Genomic DNA, 17,518 nt, shown 5'->3' on the forward strand with positions numbered 1-17,518 from the left:
CTTTATTTCAGACTGATTCATATTCAACAATTTTGACACACATTCAGAGAGGGTCAATTCTGGAAAATGGAGGTTCTAAAAGTTTTAAATGTATGTCGAGCCGCTGCAGTAAATGCACTATGATTACATTTAGCCTCTATTCTCTAAATTTAATGATGAGATGTACATTTAAGGCAACTTTACACCTTCTGTTGCAACTCATGATTTTTTTTCTACAGGAGATAAAAACCAGCGCAAAGACCGCCTAGACCTGGCGGCCATCTTGACGGCGATAGACAAGACGAAGCCTGTCTCCAAGAACCTGAGCAAGAGGCATGAACAATGGCAGAACGAGACCGGCTGCTCGTGATCGATATTAACACTTTCGCTACAAGAACCCGCCTGGCACTCGTGAACTTTGCTCAGATGCTGGAGAACCCGCTGGGCGGGTCTCAGCATAGGTACAGTCAAGTGCAAAAATACGTATCGATTTTATCCGCTCAAAAATATGTACCGAGACCTTATTCCGCCGACATAAAGTGCTATGGGACATATTTTTGATAAGTTGTACGCACCCATATTTTTACACTTGACTGTACAAGGGGGCGGTTATAAATTACGACCGGTTTCTGACGTAGTGCGTAATTTTTTGTGAATGTATTAAGCCTTATTTTCTACAGATAAAGTACAATTTTGTTCAATACTAATGTAAGTGGATCGTTATCATCACACTCTCACACTAAATATGATTTTACACGCAGAGTTACCTATAGAGAAATCGTTCTCCCTAGGGAGTTATGAAATTTATAGTACCTTAATTGTGAATTGTGATGAAAGTTGTGTGTAACTTGGGGGCACCGGGGCGTAAGAATATTGCAAACTCAAGTCATTTAATCGTTTTGGCAAGTAGTAGCGATTTAATTTACTCTCGTCAGCAATCCATACCACTTACTTCGTAATACAAAGTTAAAAGCGAACGTCTCTAAATTTCAGTATTTTATTCAAATTATCAACACACACAAAGATACTTAAAAAAGTTGTTATAGGGGTCATCATCAAAATTGTATTCTCTGCCACAGTAACTATTGAATAAAAGACGAATTATTAACATTTGTTTATTAGTAGTAGCTTATTCTATACAAAATACTCTTTTTAAAATATATGAACCAGTCTAATTTTAGGATCTCAAGTATCTCAACTCAATTCCAATATTCTATCGATGGTTAGCCTTTACCTAAACTTTTTATTTCCATTAATTTACCCTATTTATTTTTAATTTTGTATACAAAATAAAACAATACGATTATATTCAATTGATGATTTTTATTCACGAAAATAAATACTGGCTATAACAAATTTATTACTAAATCTAAATAATTAAAAAAAATTAAACATTGGTTATAACTTGTTCTATTACATTGTTTATTGATTTACATGTATTTTTGTGACGCTATGTATTCTCAATAAGGACTTTAAAAACTGTGCGTCGATTCTGGTTCTATTAAGAGGTAATATTTGCTTGATATTCGTTGAGAACATTCGTCAGAGCAGCAGACGTGTATTAAAGAGTATTCATAAAGGCTCTGTCGTAATTTTCATCGATTGTCCATAGAAACATAGTCCACATTACCCCTCCCTCCCTATGTAGTCCGGAAAGCGGCCAAGCTGAAGTGGGATTGGGCCGGTCATGTCTGCCGAATGCGTTATCGGCCAAAATTACCACAGAGTGACAGCAAAGGCCAAACGGGGACCCGGCAGAGCACGTATGCGATGGCGGAACGAGTTGGACTCCTTTTTGAAATAATAGCCGCAGACTGCTCGAAACCGGGAGGAATGGAAAAAGCGGGGAGAGGCCTTTGCCCAGCAGTGGGACATCGCAGGCTCTCAATAATAATTAATATTAACATTTCTTTCTCATCATAGATACCATAGGGCATTATGGATTTTTGGGAGGCGTGCGCGGAGCCGAAGCCACCACGTAAAGTCCCTTTTGACACTAATGACATTAAAGGGGTAGTAGGGCTTTGTGCCCGGGACGCACGCAGCGGCAGCACCCGCCAGGGTGTAAGGACTATTTTGAGAGTTAATGGAATTTCTGACATTCAGGCGTTCATAGGCTAAGCTTAACATCAAGCCTTTTTCACCTACTCCCAACGTTGTATAAAAAAGCGAACCTTCTCTTAAATTAAACCATGTGTTGATATGTTTATGATGCGATCACGGTTAAAGGAACTATAATTTTAGTAAGGTGGGTATTTTAATCACTCAGTCAATGTTATTTTTATAAATTAAAGATGATACTGATGATAGTGATTATGAAAATATCATGGAGTTTTTTTTTTCAAAGATTATATACAGTATGTAAACTAACGAAAACTTTACTGTAACCCGTAAATGTCCAGGTGATACTGAGAAACTTTTACTATGGGATCAACCCCGAAATCACGAAAATATCTTCTGACAGTTTCATAGGTAGTTTTATTTTATAGTAAGTATTTCCTATGGGAGAGTAAATTTTTATTTCGCGTTTTGGGTGTTGGTCCCATAGTAAAAGTTTCTCAGTATCACCTGGACATTTACGGGTTACAGTAAAGTTTTCGTTAGTTTACATACTGTATATGTGTGCCATTTTTTTCATAGTTGTCCACCCCACTTTTTTGTTACATGGGTATTTTGTACGCGATTTATACTCAGAATCGCAAGGTCCTTCGGTCTTAGAAAAAATTGTCCCAAGATTTCCATACATTTTTCAAACCTTCCATTCCGTTACCGCCATACAAAATGTATGAATAAATACAAAATGTATGGTAACGGAATTGGGAAAAAACCTTGGGACACTTATTTTCTCCTATTAGCATTGAAAAAGTTTGCGATTCAGAGTGGAAACCAGCACATAAAATTTTCCAAATCCAAAAAAAAAGTGGGGTGGACAACTTTGAAAAAATACTCTACTACTCATTAACAGAAAACGATATTTTACACAAAATTTATTGCTAAACAAAAATTACATAAATTTCGACACACTCCTGGATAATAAAATTGATGAAATATGTACAAAAACAGAAAAAAATATCCGGAGGTCTAATAATTCACTAAACTTCATACCCTTTGCTCACAGTTACATTACATTAGTTTAGAAATAATTTGATTATTTTTTACACTGTAAAATCCATTGCACATTTTCATTTTCGGAGACAAAGTGTTGTAGTATCTAGTCATGTATAGTAGGTACAGTCACCAGCATAAATATATGATGATTTCTGTACCTTGTCGCTTTAAATCGTTTGACAATTTCGTATGACATTACAAACAAGACGTTCATGCGATAAGGTATAGAACTCATCTCATATTTTGAGCATTTCTTTTTTTTCGCCACTTTTATGAAATATGATATTTTTGAAAAAATGTATGGTATTTCTGCTCCATATCACTAGCTTCTTCAATCTTAGTAGTTAAAAAAAATGGTTCATACAATTTCTTCTTCTTTTGTTACCATTTTCCATACATGTTGTGTGGGGTAACAAAAGAGGAAAGTAACAAAAATGTATGGAAATTCTGGGACATTTTTGTCTCCCAGTGAGATTGAAAGTACTCGTGATTCTGAGTACAATTGACCTAAAATTCCCTAAAAAATCAAAATAAAAAAAATGGCAAAAAAAGAAATGCTCTTTTATGCCGGTGACTGTACAATAAAAATATGGGTGTACACAAGTTGTTCAAAGCAAGCTGAAGCTCTTAAATCGTCAGCATAAGAGCGATACGGCAACATTTGCAGACCTATATTTTTAGACTTGACTGTTTCATGATGAAATAAGTGATGATTTCTGTACCTTGTCGCTTTTAATCGTTTCACAATTTCGTATGACATTTCAAACAAGACGATAATGTGACAAGGTATAGTATGAATTTTCTGAGATGCACTTTTCGCTTTTGCCTAATCTGTTAAACAAAGGCCTTTGTTTCTATTATTCGCTGCGGTTAGCTCCCGTTTAAACGGCACGTGCTATAGTCTCAGTGTAGTTAAAAAGCAACTATCATGACAGCAATAAGGTTCAAATCCATAAAAAGCCCTTTCGAAGATAACACGTTTTGTCATCTTCAAAAAAGTTACCTGCACACTGCAAACTGTTTAATAAATTTGAACCTTATTGCTATCATGATAGTTGCTTTTTAACTACACTGAGACTTTAGCACGTGCTGTGGAAACGGGAGCTAACCACCTCGAATAATAGAAACAAAGGCCTTTGTTTAACAGATTAGGGCAAAACCGAAAAGTTCATCTCAGAAAATTCATACTATACAGAAATCATCACATGCCGGTCACTGTTCAAATCTATGCTAATGATGCCACATGATATTTTGGCGGTGGAATATTATTCCTACAGTAAGACGAAAGTTACCTATCTTCACAAGTTGTGGGTTGACTATGACTTCATTATATGTAGAAAATGATGGCGGGTATCTGTCCGTCCTCGACCGAGGTGCCATTGTTATTTCCGGCGGCATATGAGAACTGGAAAACCACCTTTTCTCCATTGTTGCAGTCTACTGTCACTCGGCGGAGACCTTTGGTGCCGTAGTATGAATCTGTGCCCTGGAAATGGAAATTTTTTTCGTGAGAATATTGCTAAAATGGCGGCCTGTAGCAAAATATGGGTATCGGCAAGAAGTTTGATTATCATTTTGCCATTGAGATTATAGTTATAAATTTTCCCGTTGAGACGATAATTACAATTTTATGCGAGGCCCTTGTAGCAAAATGAATTGCGACTTCACACGTTACAGCCATACTTAAAGACACTTGATTGGTAGATTTCAGTTCAATTTTTAGTAGTAGTCTCAATACGCTTTTGCTGAGTTTAGACCAGCAAGTTATTGCTGCAAGTTTTCAGACGCAACTATAGGTAAGAGTGAGTGGCAAATATCTGCATCTTTTTCTAGCGTGTACTTCTGTCTCAAAACTTGCAGCAATAACTTGCACGTCTAAACTCAGCTTTATACACGTCTTTAAAAACTTCAACTGACGTGTTGTGCAGTCAATGTTACAATAGGCTGATTTGACTACTTCCTACTAGTCAAATCAGCTTTTTAAGAACTGTCAAAACGATTTGCTAATATGGAATTACTATGAAATACTGAGGAGTGACGTCACGGTCAATTAATTTACTTTATATCTTTCTCTTTGACTTATTGAATAGAAATTATGTTTAAAAATAACTACTGTCCATATTTTTCTCCTAATTGGACAGTGTTATGGAATAAGCGATCAAGCGACAGTTAGTTGAAATCGAGAAAATGAGCTAGAAAGATTTGAAATTTGAATCAGTTGTTTGTAAGTTCATTTATAAAGTAAAAAAGTTAATTTTGACATTGAACCTATAAAAGTGTTCATAATTTAAATAGATAAAAAAAATAACACCATACCTATTCAAGTTTCGAAGTTATTAACGTTTTTCCGCTTGATTCTTTATTGAACTAATACTGGGATGAGGTTAATTTATTTCGTCGTAGCGTACTATGAGACATATTTTGTCGCTTGATTCTTTAATGCAAATTGTTAGAGGTAAAGTGAATACTGGAATAAAATAACATTCCATATATTTGAGTAAATAGTGCTATTGTAAATAAATGAAAAACAATGTTTTCCTCCACAATGATTAGGACTAATCCGTCTAACAATTTAGTTTTGTTCTCCAATCAACTTTTTTTAATAAATGTCAAAAAAATCAGCATATATGGCAAAATTGGCATTGTAACTAATAATAATTCATTAGTACTAGCCAGAATTACACACATAAGATATTATGATATAACAAAACCTCTTGATACTCAGTTCTCATTAAGCGAAATATCCTGCAATTTCAAATATGTAACAACGAATTAAACGACACTATTAGGGCGGTTAAATCGATATTGCGTTTATAAATCATCAAAACTTTAAACCAAAACGAATTAATAACATTTTTATGGCGTTTAACTCGATTTTGCGATTTAGAATATACGCTTATTATAATTTGTAAAAGTAAATTTGGCGTTCAATTCGTTTTTACGTAACGACTTAGTACACAGGGCCATACAAATTTTAACGTGTCGCTTGATTCTACCCCTTAAAATAAGGCTGTAAGCATGATTTTTCAACAAATAAATAGTCAATACTATAGATTATCACATTTATATCCGAACTGCATTCATAACTTTTTTTTCGGATTTTGGCGCTTAGTTCGCTATTCCATAACACCGTCCAATTATGTGATGCTTTATTTCGTGCACTGCATAAAATATTTTATTTTAAGTATAGGAAACTAGCCTATTATGCATTGAGCACATTATAGATAGGTGGCATTCAAAAATTAACAAAAATAAGTATGTTGGTAAAATTATATATATATATGTAGGATTATTTTACACAGATTGACTGAGTCCCGTTGGCACACCTCGGATAATGGCGATCAAATATTTGAAAGAAGCGAGTTCCTACGCATACCTTCTAACGGCCCGGCCACGACATTGGTCTAAGCGCGATAGCGGTGAGTGGCAGCCATACGTGCGAATGAAAAGTCCTATCGCTGTGTCTCGCTCCAATGTATGGCCGCCGCTCACCGCTGTCGCGCTTAGACCAATGTCGTGGCTGAGCCGTAAGCTCGTGTAAGCGAACGCGTACCATGCTTCTATGAGTGAGATATGACAGGTCGACTGGTCGCGTTTTTGACAGGCGGTAACTGTGAGAGGGGGTGGGCGGCGCTTTCAGCGGGAAGCAGGGAGTGATCCTACTGTACTATAGTAACTACTGTAATAAAGATATTACTGTACTGTACTGTAATAAAGATATTACTGTGCTCACGCTTTAAGGACAAGAAGGTTTGTGTGGATAAATTTACCTTGAGTTTAGCAGACGCGATGTAAGAGGTGTTGGGTAGAATCTCCACGGGCTCCTTAAACATGGCACGGAAAGTGTCGTCGGTACCATCACAGCAAAATGTTGTTGTGTTCGAGCCGCACACTTTCTTTGTTGCTAGGTGGATTATCTGGAGAACAAGATAAAAAGAGAATTACTTGAAGCCATCTACAGCCTAAACAACTACCTAAAGGTTGTTTGGAAGTTAATACCCCATGTTTTACCTCTTCTAAGTTGCTGTGTATAGTCACTATGTTGTTCCCTGCATTGAAGAGTGCAACAGGGTACTTGTATTAGTAGCAACAAAAAAAAACCCCCCCGATCGTGACATAGTAGACAGATTTTCATAAAACATGGCTAAGAACACTCCCAACTAACTCGGCTTTCAGACAAAAAAAACTAAACCTAAATCGGTTCATCCGTTTTGGGAGCTACGATGCCACAGACAGACAGACAGACAAACACACAGACAGACACGTCAAAACTTATAACACCCGGAAACGGAAATTAAAATCGCAAGGAATTCGGATAAAAAACATCCATCAGCTTACTGGAAGCTACTTTTGTATGTGCCTTTAAATGTCAACATTGTCAACTCAATAACTTTATCAAAAACTACAAAAGGTGTTAAATAGTGTCAGTGAAAACAAAATCGCTTATTCAGTACATTTACAAATAATGTTTAACGAACCTGCAGATGCACTTCATACTCTGTTGGCCCAAAATAAGATCCATACAATCCAAAACCAACTACAAATATTCTTTGGTCCACCGTAAACCTGATCCGATCAGTAGTCCCACTGTAACCCCATCTAGACTCCGTCTGCGGAAACCTGTTCACCGTCAGCTCTTTCCCAGTCATACAACATCTCGGTGTATCTAGGAACCCAACATTTGGTTTAGGATTAACGGTAAAATATAGGAACAGTTGAACAATTTCCCTGTCATCAAGAAGACCACTCTGTGCTGGGCCCATTGCAAATTCTTCCACGGACATTAGAGGGAAACGGATGGCGTTAAAGGCTCGCCCGAGTGATGTGCGTTGGTTGGTTGGGGTAACGGGGAGTTGTCTACGGATGCACTCAGCTTCTGACCAGCGTAACACTGCAGAGAATATTTTGGCTTCTCTGATGCGTAAGGTGTCCCTGGAAGTACAAATTAAATGTTTTATGCACTACAATACTTAAAAGAGTTCATAAAGAAAGTAATCAAAATCATCAATAATAAAGGAATAATGACCTTCTTTTGATACATAAAAATTAACTGATAAGAAAAGTTGCCTACTATTTTAATTGAAAATTTAGAAGATTTTGCAGTAATTCTATGTACATAATGAATGAATAAACTGATTGGTAGTTATTTTTTCATTAATTTTTATTGAACCATTGATATAACACAAACATGTCATTCTAATTCCAACTTAACACTTTCACAACGATTAAATGAATACTGAATTCACTTTGGCAATAATGTAACTCTTCTAAACAATTAATACATTAACATGATAACTTTCATAATTTACCTTTCCAAAACAGCATTCAAAGTATCTTGATCAATATCAGTAAAACCTTCAGCGTTTAAAGCATCAGCCGTATTCTTATCTATCATCTCCAAGCAAAGGGCAGCCAACTGCGGCTCGTCAAATAACCTAGCCTGCGTCAACAGCAGGAAAGCATTGTCCGTACCCAAGTTGCTCTTAAGAAAATCCACACAGTGCTCCTCTAAAGCCGCCACTGCATACTTCTTGGCAGTGTACAGAGTTGTCATAACACTCTCCGGACCGATTCTAACTTCATCCGAGTATAGGAACTTAAGTAAATGGAGAAACGCCGCCGCCGCTCCACGTCAGGTAACTCTACTTCGTCAGACTTCGTCGCTAGGACGCCATTGAACATCACATCAAAGACAGCACTCCCGACAGACAGGACGAACTTGTGTGCGGGTATGACTTGCTGGTTCGCCTCCCTACCCACGATAAAATGGACGTCTGACAGTATTTCGTTGTTGAAGAGAAAGGACAAGCGCTCCTTGACGGTCGTTTTGGTCGCTTGCCAGTTGTGTAATCGGCCGCCGCTACTGTTCGTCGGTTGCAGATTCTCGATTGCAGACGACGATGCGATCGGTTCGCAAGACGGCCCACTTTCTTCGTCAGGCGCGTTGCTCCCTTGCCTCGCCTGCTGGTTAGAAGGCAGCATGTTCTGCGGCGGAACCTCGTCTCCATTCCCACCATCGTCCAGTCTCACGTTAAGCAATCTATTTACTACATCATTCTTAAAAACAGGAGCCATTATAAACTTCACCCTTCACACATATCAGTCGAAAACGCCGGGAGCGCGGGGCGAATTCGCAATTGAAACCTGAATTGACGTACTGACAGTCTATTACGTGAATACTGGAATAAATTGGTGTCAATTTGTAATTGTAATGACCAAGAGTTTTGTTTATTTGTACGAAATGTCTCCACAAATTTTAGTTTTGTGATGTTGATGTGACACAAGTGACAGTGAGCGAAATGAAAAAAAATGTTGCCAGCATATTCGTTTCAAAAACTACCATGAAAACATGAAAAAAATGGTGTGCTTGCACACGGAGCATATTTTGCGTAGACAGATTTGATAAAATAATAGTTTACCTTTTAACTGCGTTAGACCAAAGAATAAAACCTTTTAACTTTACCCTCCATATATCTAAAATGTTATTCTGTCAATAAAAATGTCAATCTGTCCAAGTTCTCTGTAGAAGAGACGAAAGACCGGTGTTTTGAATAATAATAATTGAATTACTATCGTCCTTGAACTACACCACAAGTGGCAACCTGTATTTCGACGAATCCGAATTAGGTACCCAATTCTTGCAACATAGGTAGTAGGTATCTATCCCACAGCTCGATGAAGCTAGGAACACACTATGCGGACGTCCGTCGTAAATCGACCGCGGACGGGAATCTGGACAATGGAAATACACATAACCGTGCAAACTATCGGTCGACGGACGCGGACGTGGCCTTGAGCGCACGGACGTCCGATCGAAATCTGGCTCTCTGGATGTTTTGTTCCGTGCACAGTGATAGGTCGCGGTCGCGGTCGTTTTACGACGGACGTCCGCGTAGTATGTTCCTAGCTTGATTGTGATCCTTCTCCGCTTTGATGGATTGGAACCAATGCTCTCAAAACGTGTTTATCATCTTCGTCTCAGTAAAATCGCAGTAGTATCGTTGCAATCGCCTATGCAGTAGTATCGTTGGGGCGCATTTTCTCCTCTTTGCTGACGATCTCAAGTTAATGTTGCCGATAGATAATTTCTTGGACTGCGATCTTCTCCAGCAGATGGTGGATACAGTGTCACGGTGGAGCGCTAAGAACAAGCTGGAGCTTAACGCTAAGAAATGTAAAGCCATTACATTCACTAGGTCAAAAAACCCGATCACAGCGAGCTACCATCTTTCTGGCGCTCCGTTGGAGCACGTTTCCGCCATCCAAGATCTTGGTATTGGGTTGGATATTAAGCTCAACATGCACGATCACATCATAACCATTTGCAAGAAGGCTAACAAGACGTTAGGTTTTATCATTAGAACAGCCGCACAATTCAGTGACGTGAAAATTGCCCTTCTATTGTATAATGCGTATGTCAGAAGCAAATTGGAGTATAATGCGATCGTCTGGGACCCATGCGAGGAAAAATACGTGTTGATGATAGAGAAGGTCCAACGCAAATTCGCACGGTTCTTGTATACAAACGGTACTACGGCCTACGGGTACTATCCAACTCTATTTCCGTCTCTTTTCGTGAATGGTATGGTTGGTTTGGATACTCTCGAAATACGCCGGAAGATTGCGACACTGCGCCACTACTGCTTGCTCTTGCGCCATAGGGTAGACAACCCGGCTGCCTTGAGGAGGCTAAGTTTTTTTTTTTTTTTTTTTTTTATTATAAATGGGCTTACTCTTGACCACAGACTAGCCAAAGGCAAAGACGTGGCCTACGATGGAGTGAGCTCGCCCAGAAGATGCCTGTTCACTCTTGATTTGAAGGTTGCCGGGTTATATGAGCTCGGAAATATAGCCGCCGGCAAGGAATTCCACTCCTTGGCAGTGCGCATAAGAAAAGAAGAAGCAAAGCGCTTCGTGCGGATTCGTGGAATATCCACCAAGTAAGGATGGAGACCTGCCGTGCGTCTAAGAGTCCGATGGTAGAATGGGGCCGGTGGAATAAGCTCGTGTAGCTCTTGAGCACACTCCCCGAAGTGCAACCTGTAAAACACCGACAGACTAGCGACTTTCCGCCGATGGGCCAAAGACTGTAGCTTGGCCGTTAGCTTCTTGTCGCCAATCATCCTCCTGGCTCTGCGCTCCACTGAGTCCAAAGCAGCGAGTTGGTATTTGGCTGAGCCGTCCCACAGGTGGCTGCAATACTCCATACAGGATCGGACTTGAGCTTGTTTGAGGAAGTTTGTTTGTTCCTGACAATTTCACGAATGCGGTCGGACGCAAAGGGAGACGAGTGCGTAATCTTTTTGCCATCTCCGCCGGTAAAACTAGAACCCGTCAGGCATGCAACGCACCAACGGCCCGAGCCATTATCATGATAAATGAGTTCCTTTCGCGGATCCAGGACGCCGATGTATTTGCCGATAATATGTCAGTTTTACAAATAAAAATAGTTAAATTTGCAAACATCTTAGTTAAGTAAGTAACTGACATTCAATATTTGAAGCAATTATTTTATTATTCATTGTTGGTGTATGAACCTTTATTTAATCAAATTGTAAATTATTATTTTATTTCATTTATTCAAATGTAACTTGACATATGGGTATTATTTGTAATGTATTGTAACTGTAAATTTAATTGTAATTTAATGTATCCAATCTAGTATTTATAATAATTGTATTAGTAAGTTAAGTGACATTGTTAATTTTTAGAATAGGTATTTAAGCACTATCTTGTGAGCGTTTTGGGATCACCTGTAAGCCCGCAAGAGTTGTATTCAATAAAATAAAATAAAATAAAATAAAATAAAATAAAATAAAATAAAATAAAATAAAATAAAATAAAATAAAATAAAAATAAAAAGGCAGCGTAGCAAGGAATTCCACCGGAGCATGCGTTGGTGAACCGACATAGTCGACAATTTCGACTTAGTTACGATACGTGAGTTATTTGATAATGCGTGAGTTAAATCTTTGTCCCACTTATCGAGCCATACGGTACAGTAAACGGCCATAAAGAATCATCATCATCATAAACTTAAGAGTTAATCTCTTGTCGGTGGAGTATTTTCCAGCTTTTTCTATTATGTGCCAGCTCTTTGACTCTTTGATACGACAAAGCCCCTACTTTTTCTTTTACTTTGTCTATGTAGCTGCGTCTGGGCTTCCCTCCTCCTCTCTCACGTCCTTTCCGTCCCTCCAGAATAGTATAATGACTACGTAACCCTAAAAAGGTGGTCGAGTCGCATCAAATGTCCGATCATTTTTCCGCGTCTATTTTCAAACATAAAGAATGCACATTTTTAGGGTTCCGTGGTCAACTAGGAACCCTTATAGTTTCGCCATGTCTGTCTGTCCGTCCGTCCGTCCGGGGATAATCTCAGTAACCGTTAGCACTAGAAAGCTGAAATTTGGTACCAATATGTATATCAATCACGCCAACAAAGTGAAGAAATAAAAAATGGAAAAAAATGTTTTATTAGGGTACCCCCCCTACATGTAAAGTGGGGGCTGATATTTTTTTTCATTCCAACCCCAACGTGTGATATATTGTTGGATAGGTATTTAAAAATGAATTAGGGTTTACTAAGATCGTTTTTTGATAATATTAATATTTTCGGAAATATTCGCTCCTAAAGGAAAAAAAAATGCGTCCCCCCCCCTCTAACTTTTGAACCATATGTTTAAAAAATATGAAAAAAATCACAAAAGTAGAACTTTATAAAGAATTTCTAGGAAAATTGTTTTGAACTTGATAGGTTCAGTAGTTTTTGAGAAAAATACGGAAAACTACGGAACCCTACACTGAGCGTGGCCCGACACGCTCTTGGCCGGTTTTTTTGTCTTCGTAGAGCGTTGTCTCTTTCTTGCTTATGTGACGTTAATTGTCTCTTTCCAAAGACCGATTGCATTCTTTATGGCCCTTTACTGTACCTGTGTGACTTTATTTGTTTTAAACTTTAAGGTCCTTTGAATTGATATTGAATTCGAGTGAGAGTCCCAGTTTGACCTAAGCCCCTCCTTGAGGACTTGAAATGAAAATAGGTAGGTACCTAAGTACTACGACTTCACTCAACGAGAAAAACAAAAACTGATTGATGGCCCTCCGCTAAAAACAGGTATAGAATAGCTAATTTTTTGCGATACACGTGCGGAAAAAAGGAAACACGAAATGATTTGATTTGATATTGAATGATTCGATAAATTAAAACACGACCGAATGCAGAGTTTTCATACACAAGATTTGCGATTTTCCTCTTCGCACGTGTATCGTACGACGTTTTATGATTATGACAGTTTGAAGTTTCGACGTGACGAGTAACATGACACTTTGCGAACTAGTGCGAAAAAGAGTAGCATATTATGTACCTAAAAGAAAATTCGAACCTCCTACCTCAATAGTCGGTTAATAAAGACATTGTACCTACAAAATAGTCTGTTAGATTAGTTTGTCAATATTTCTAATGGTTTTTATCGATCGTGTTCGTTAAACTTTAACGTATTGCCCAAAAACAATTAAGTACTTAGGGTCCTATAGTAAATTAAAAGCGTGCAGCGAGCTAAAATATTTATAGGGTGGTGTTTAAATTAAGTATAACTATGTTATGTACCTAAATATGTAACCAAACGAAATTACATAACAAAATCTGCAAAAATATCTGACTCAATTTTGTTTCAATTCTAACCGATTTTTTAAAATTCGACCACACGATTGTGTAAGGTACAGCGGGACTAATCTCGAACGGGGGGGGGGAATGTAACTGGTCCATTTTTTCCATGTTTTACACTGTTTGCATTATTAAATAGAGTGTCCACCGGTTACACACTGTAAGTAGGCGTGTTCAGTGGATACTTACATGTAGAACTCAACATCATAGTGTAATAATAATAATGGAAAAAAATGGTATTGTCTTCGGTTACCGCGATAGTTACTCATGAAATAAAACTATGGAAACGGATTAAATCGCGTATAATGAATTTAAAATACATCCCGACGTTTCGAACTCTTTACAGCGTTCGTGGTCAACGGGTGACTGAGGAAAAATTAAAATGTGCAAAAGCTACCCACTTACAAGAAATATTAACGAACCATGACCACAAATAATATAGATTTCTAAGGCAGGTTCACACACTATTAATAAAGCCAGTTATACAATATTCAAAAAATTTACCATTACTGAAAATTTTCCATTACGGAAAAAAATGGATTAAGTAGTTACAATTGCCCCCCAGTCGAGATGTGCCCCGCTGTACCTTAAGGTACAGGGGCCATTTCGACTGGTGGGTAATTTCAAATTTTTTTTTTAATATTCTACACTATTGAATGCCACTTGAGTGCCAGGCGTGGAATGTGTGATCAATGGACACTTAAAATAAATTTAAAAATTGTAACATGGAAAAAGAATCCATTAAATGAAATTACCCACCAGTTGAAATTGCCCCCTTGTACCTTAATTTGTTACGGTTAGCAGCATATTGGAAAACTATTATTTCGATTTTTATATATCAAAATAAGACAAAAAACATTAATTTGTTTAATCGGAACCCGGTTTATTGAAAAATCCGTTTTATTAAGTCCGTTCCGTTCCGTTAAATCTACAACTTTTCTAAGGGTTTTTATCGTTCGGCTTAAAGTTTATTTATTTATTTAAACTTTATTGCACAAATTATCAATAAAAAGTACAAATGGCGGACTTAACGCCTTAAGGCATTCTCTACCATAACCATTGGGCAAAAGTTTAATGCATGATATTTAAAAAATAATCATCATCCGTCTTGCGCTATCCCGGCATTTACCTCGGCTCATGGGAGCTTAATAGAGACCGCTTTTGACAACTAATCTCAACATTTAGAGTAGGCACTAGTTTTACGAAAGCGACTGCCATCTGACCTTCCAATTCGAAGGGAAACTAGACCTTATTGGGATTTTTCCTCACGATGTTTTCCTTCACCGAAAAGAGACTGTGAAAATATCAAGTGATATTTCGCACATAAGTTTCGAAAAGCTCATTGGTGGGCGTTTTTCCAAATTAAATCCTGAATATCGAATTTCACCAGTTCTGGACGTGTTTCGGCTTATTCTTCTCAGCAGGGCCGGATTAAGGGTAGAGCGAGTGGAGCGGCCGCTCTAGGCGCCACATGGTAAGGTCGAGAATGTGGAAAAATCCATACAAAAAATTATACGTTGCGTGGGCGCGCACATATCACAAAATGGCGAGAGGAGTCGGAAATGAATCCACCTATTGAAAATCTAGATTTGTAATTCAGATTAAGTGGAAAGTTGCACCACATTGCCATTCATAAGGGCGCTGATGCTAGGGCGCCGTAAAAGGGGGATTCTAACCCTTGACGAACCACGTTGTGCGGCGAACGGCAAAGTTACGTCGCTATCCAAATGCAAAAATATGAGTCTACCCGATAGTCCAAAGCGGAGTTCCTCATAAATCCAAAGGCGCAAAACGTCTCAGAGAGGCGCAATTTTGTGAGTCATAGCAGATGGTGAGCGAATTTCAAAGCACTCAGATCACTTAGTGGCAAAATACCGAAATGAGCATCCCGACGGTGACGATCGAGTCCGCAGTTAATCTCTTAATTAACTCTTAGTATTATAAAAATAATAGTGATGGCGAAATATAAGTCGGGAACATAGGCGCCTTGTGAAGTCAAAATACTTACCCCAAAATATGTCAAAGACCGCAGCTCTGCAGACTATAAAAGCTTGAAAATTCCCGGATTCCCCGCTGGCGGGGAATAATTAATGAGTCAATAGGAATAAAAATCGCGCTCGCTTCGCTCGCGCTTACTATTTATAATTATCTTCTCTTTTAGTTAGAACAAATTCCGAATCTGCTTTCCTGACTTGGCCACTATAGTGCTCCATTTTGCTTGTTATTTCACACGTAACTATACTAGGGTGCGACTACGAAAGTTCAACCATTTGTCCCTTTCGCACTCTGTATGATGAAATCCATAAATTCTGTATTGCGTTAATCTTCAAATTACGGCATTACTATAAGAAAAATTTCGCGCTCGCTACGCTCGCGATTTATTTTCCTACGTAGTGAAACTTCTTCCCAAGGGCGCCGAAACTCAAACTCGCTCTACCCTGATTGAGTGCACGGGCCGGTGCTGCTTCTCAGAATCACGAGCTGATTCGATCCCGACGATAAAAAAATGTGTCCTATTTTTTTTTCCTTTTACGTCACGATGTTAGTATGAACTTACTACGAGCGTGACGTATTGGAAACTCGAATTTTGTATGAAAAGGGACACATTTTTTTACCGTCGGGATCAATACAGCTCGTGATTTTGAGAATAATGAGCCCAAACACGTCCAGGGGCCGATTTTTGAGTCTCACTTTCACTAAAATACCGGTTGAAAACGATGAATTGCCTATTATTTTCAGTGACAATTTTCTGAATTCGAACGCCGTGAGACTCAAAAATCGGCCCCCTGATCTGGTGAAATTTGATATTCGGGATTTAATTTGGAAAACGCCCTGGTACGATCCGGGGAACCTGTGACCTCGTCTGGAGTGAAAGTCGCACGCTCCTACCGCTAGGCTACCAGCGCTTATTAATGATAAAATAACCTAACCACAAAATTAAAATTTTGAAAAACCCCGACCGCGACATAGTAGACCGATTTTCATGAAACATGGCTAAGAACAGACAAAAAAATTAATTAGACTAACTCAGCTATCAGACAAAAAAATTAAATCTAAATCGGTTCTTCCGTTCGGGAGCTACGATGCCACAGATAGACACACACACAGACAGACAGACAGACAGACCGACAGACAGACAGACAGACAGACAGACAGACAGACAGACAGACGGACAGACAGACACGTGAAACTTATAACACCCCTTCGTTTTTGCGTCGGGGGTTAAAAATAACCTAACCAAGTAACCACAAAATTAAAATTTTGAAAAACCCCCGACGGCGACATAGTAGACCGATTTTCATGAAACATGGCTAAGAACACTCCTGACTAACTCAGCTTTCATACAAAAAAACTAAATCTAAATCGGTTCTTCCGTTCGGGAGCTGCGATGCCACAGACAGACACCCACACACACACACACAGACAGACACGTCAAACGTAGGTATACGTCGTTTTTGCGTCGGGGGTTAAAAAAAAACCGGCCAAGTGCGAGTCGGACTCGCCCACCGAGGGTTCCGTACAAACTTTCTTTCAAACTAACTAGTAAAAATAATCTCATATTTTCATATAACTCTAATGACTTGACTAGAAGACAAAAGTATAGGCACTAATGAGTATTATTGTGTATAGCGCCATCTCCCGGTCAATTTGCTAACTAATTTGCGCGACCTGGTTTTTCAGGGATAATTCTTTATAATGTTAACCGATTTAAACAGTTTTTACTTTATTGGACAGAAGATGGTTTACGTAACATCTCGTATTAAT

The 17,518-nt window shown here is 38.5% G+C and overlaps 2 protein-coding genes across 2 annotated transcripts in view; one reads left to right on the forward strand and one right to left on the reverse strand.

Moving 5' to 3' along the window:
- The window catches only part of LOC125234159 (katanin p60 ATPase-containing subunit A-like 2), a 53,679-nt gene extending 51,258 nt beyond the window's left edge, over nt 1-2,421 (forward strand). The window contains exons 9-10 of the mRNA XM_048140363.1: nt 219-426; nt 940-2,421. Of these exons, the coding sequence (XP_047996320.1) occupies nt 219-349 (131 nt within the window). The 3' untranslated portion in view covers nt 350-426; nt 940-2,421. The remainder of the gene's footprint in view (nt 1-218; nt 427-939) is intronic.
- A 1,765-nt stretch (nt 2,422-4,186) lies between these two features.
- On the reverse strand, nt 4,187-9,345 carry LOC125233945 (BTB/POZ domain-containing protein 2-like). Its single transcript, XM_048140120.1, is given in 5 exon segments — nt 4,187-4,573; nt 6,858-7,004; nt 7,566-8,019; nt 8,397-8,710; nt 8,713-9,345. Coding segments are annotated over 5 exon segments (1,524 nt in total). The 5' UTR covers nt 9,163-9,345; the 3' UTR covers nt 4,187-4,414.
- Nucleotides 9,346-17,518: the final 8,173 nt, after the last annotated feature.

Source organism: Leguminivora glycinivorella, chromosome 15 (assembly GCF_023078275.1).
Source record: "Leguminivora glycinivorella isolate SPB_JAAS2020 chromosome 15, LegGlyc_1.1, whole genome shotgun sequence".
NCBI lineage: Eukaryota > Metazoa > Arthropoda > Insecta > Lepidoptera > Tortricidae > Leguminivora > Leguminivora glycinivorella.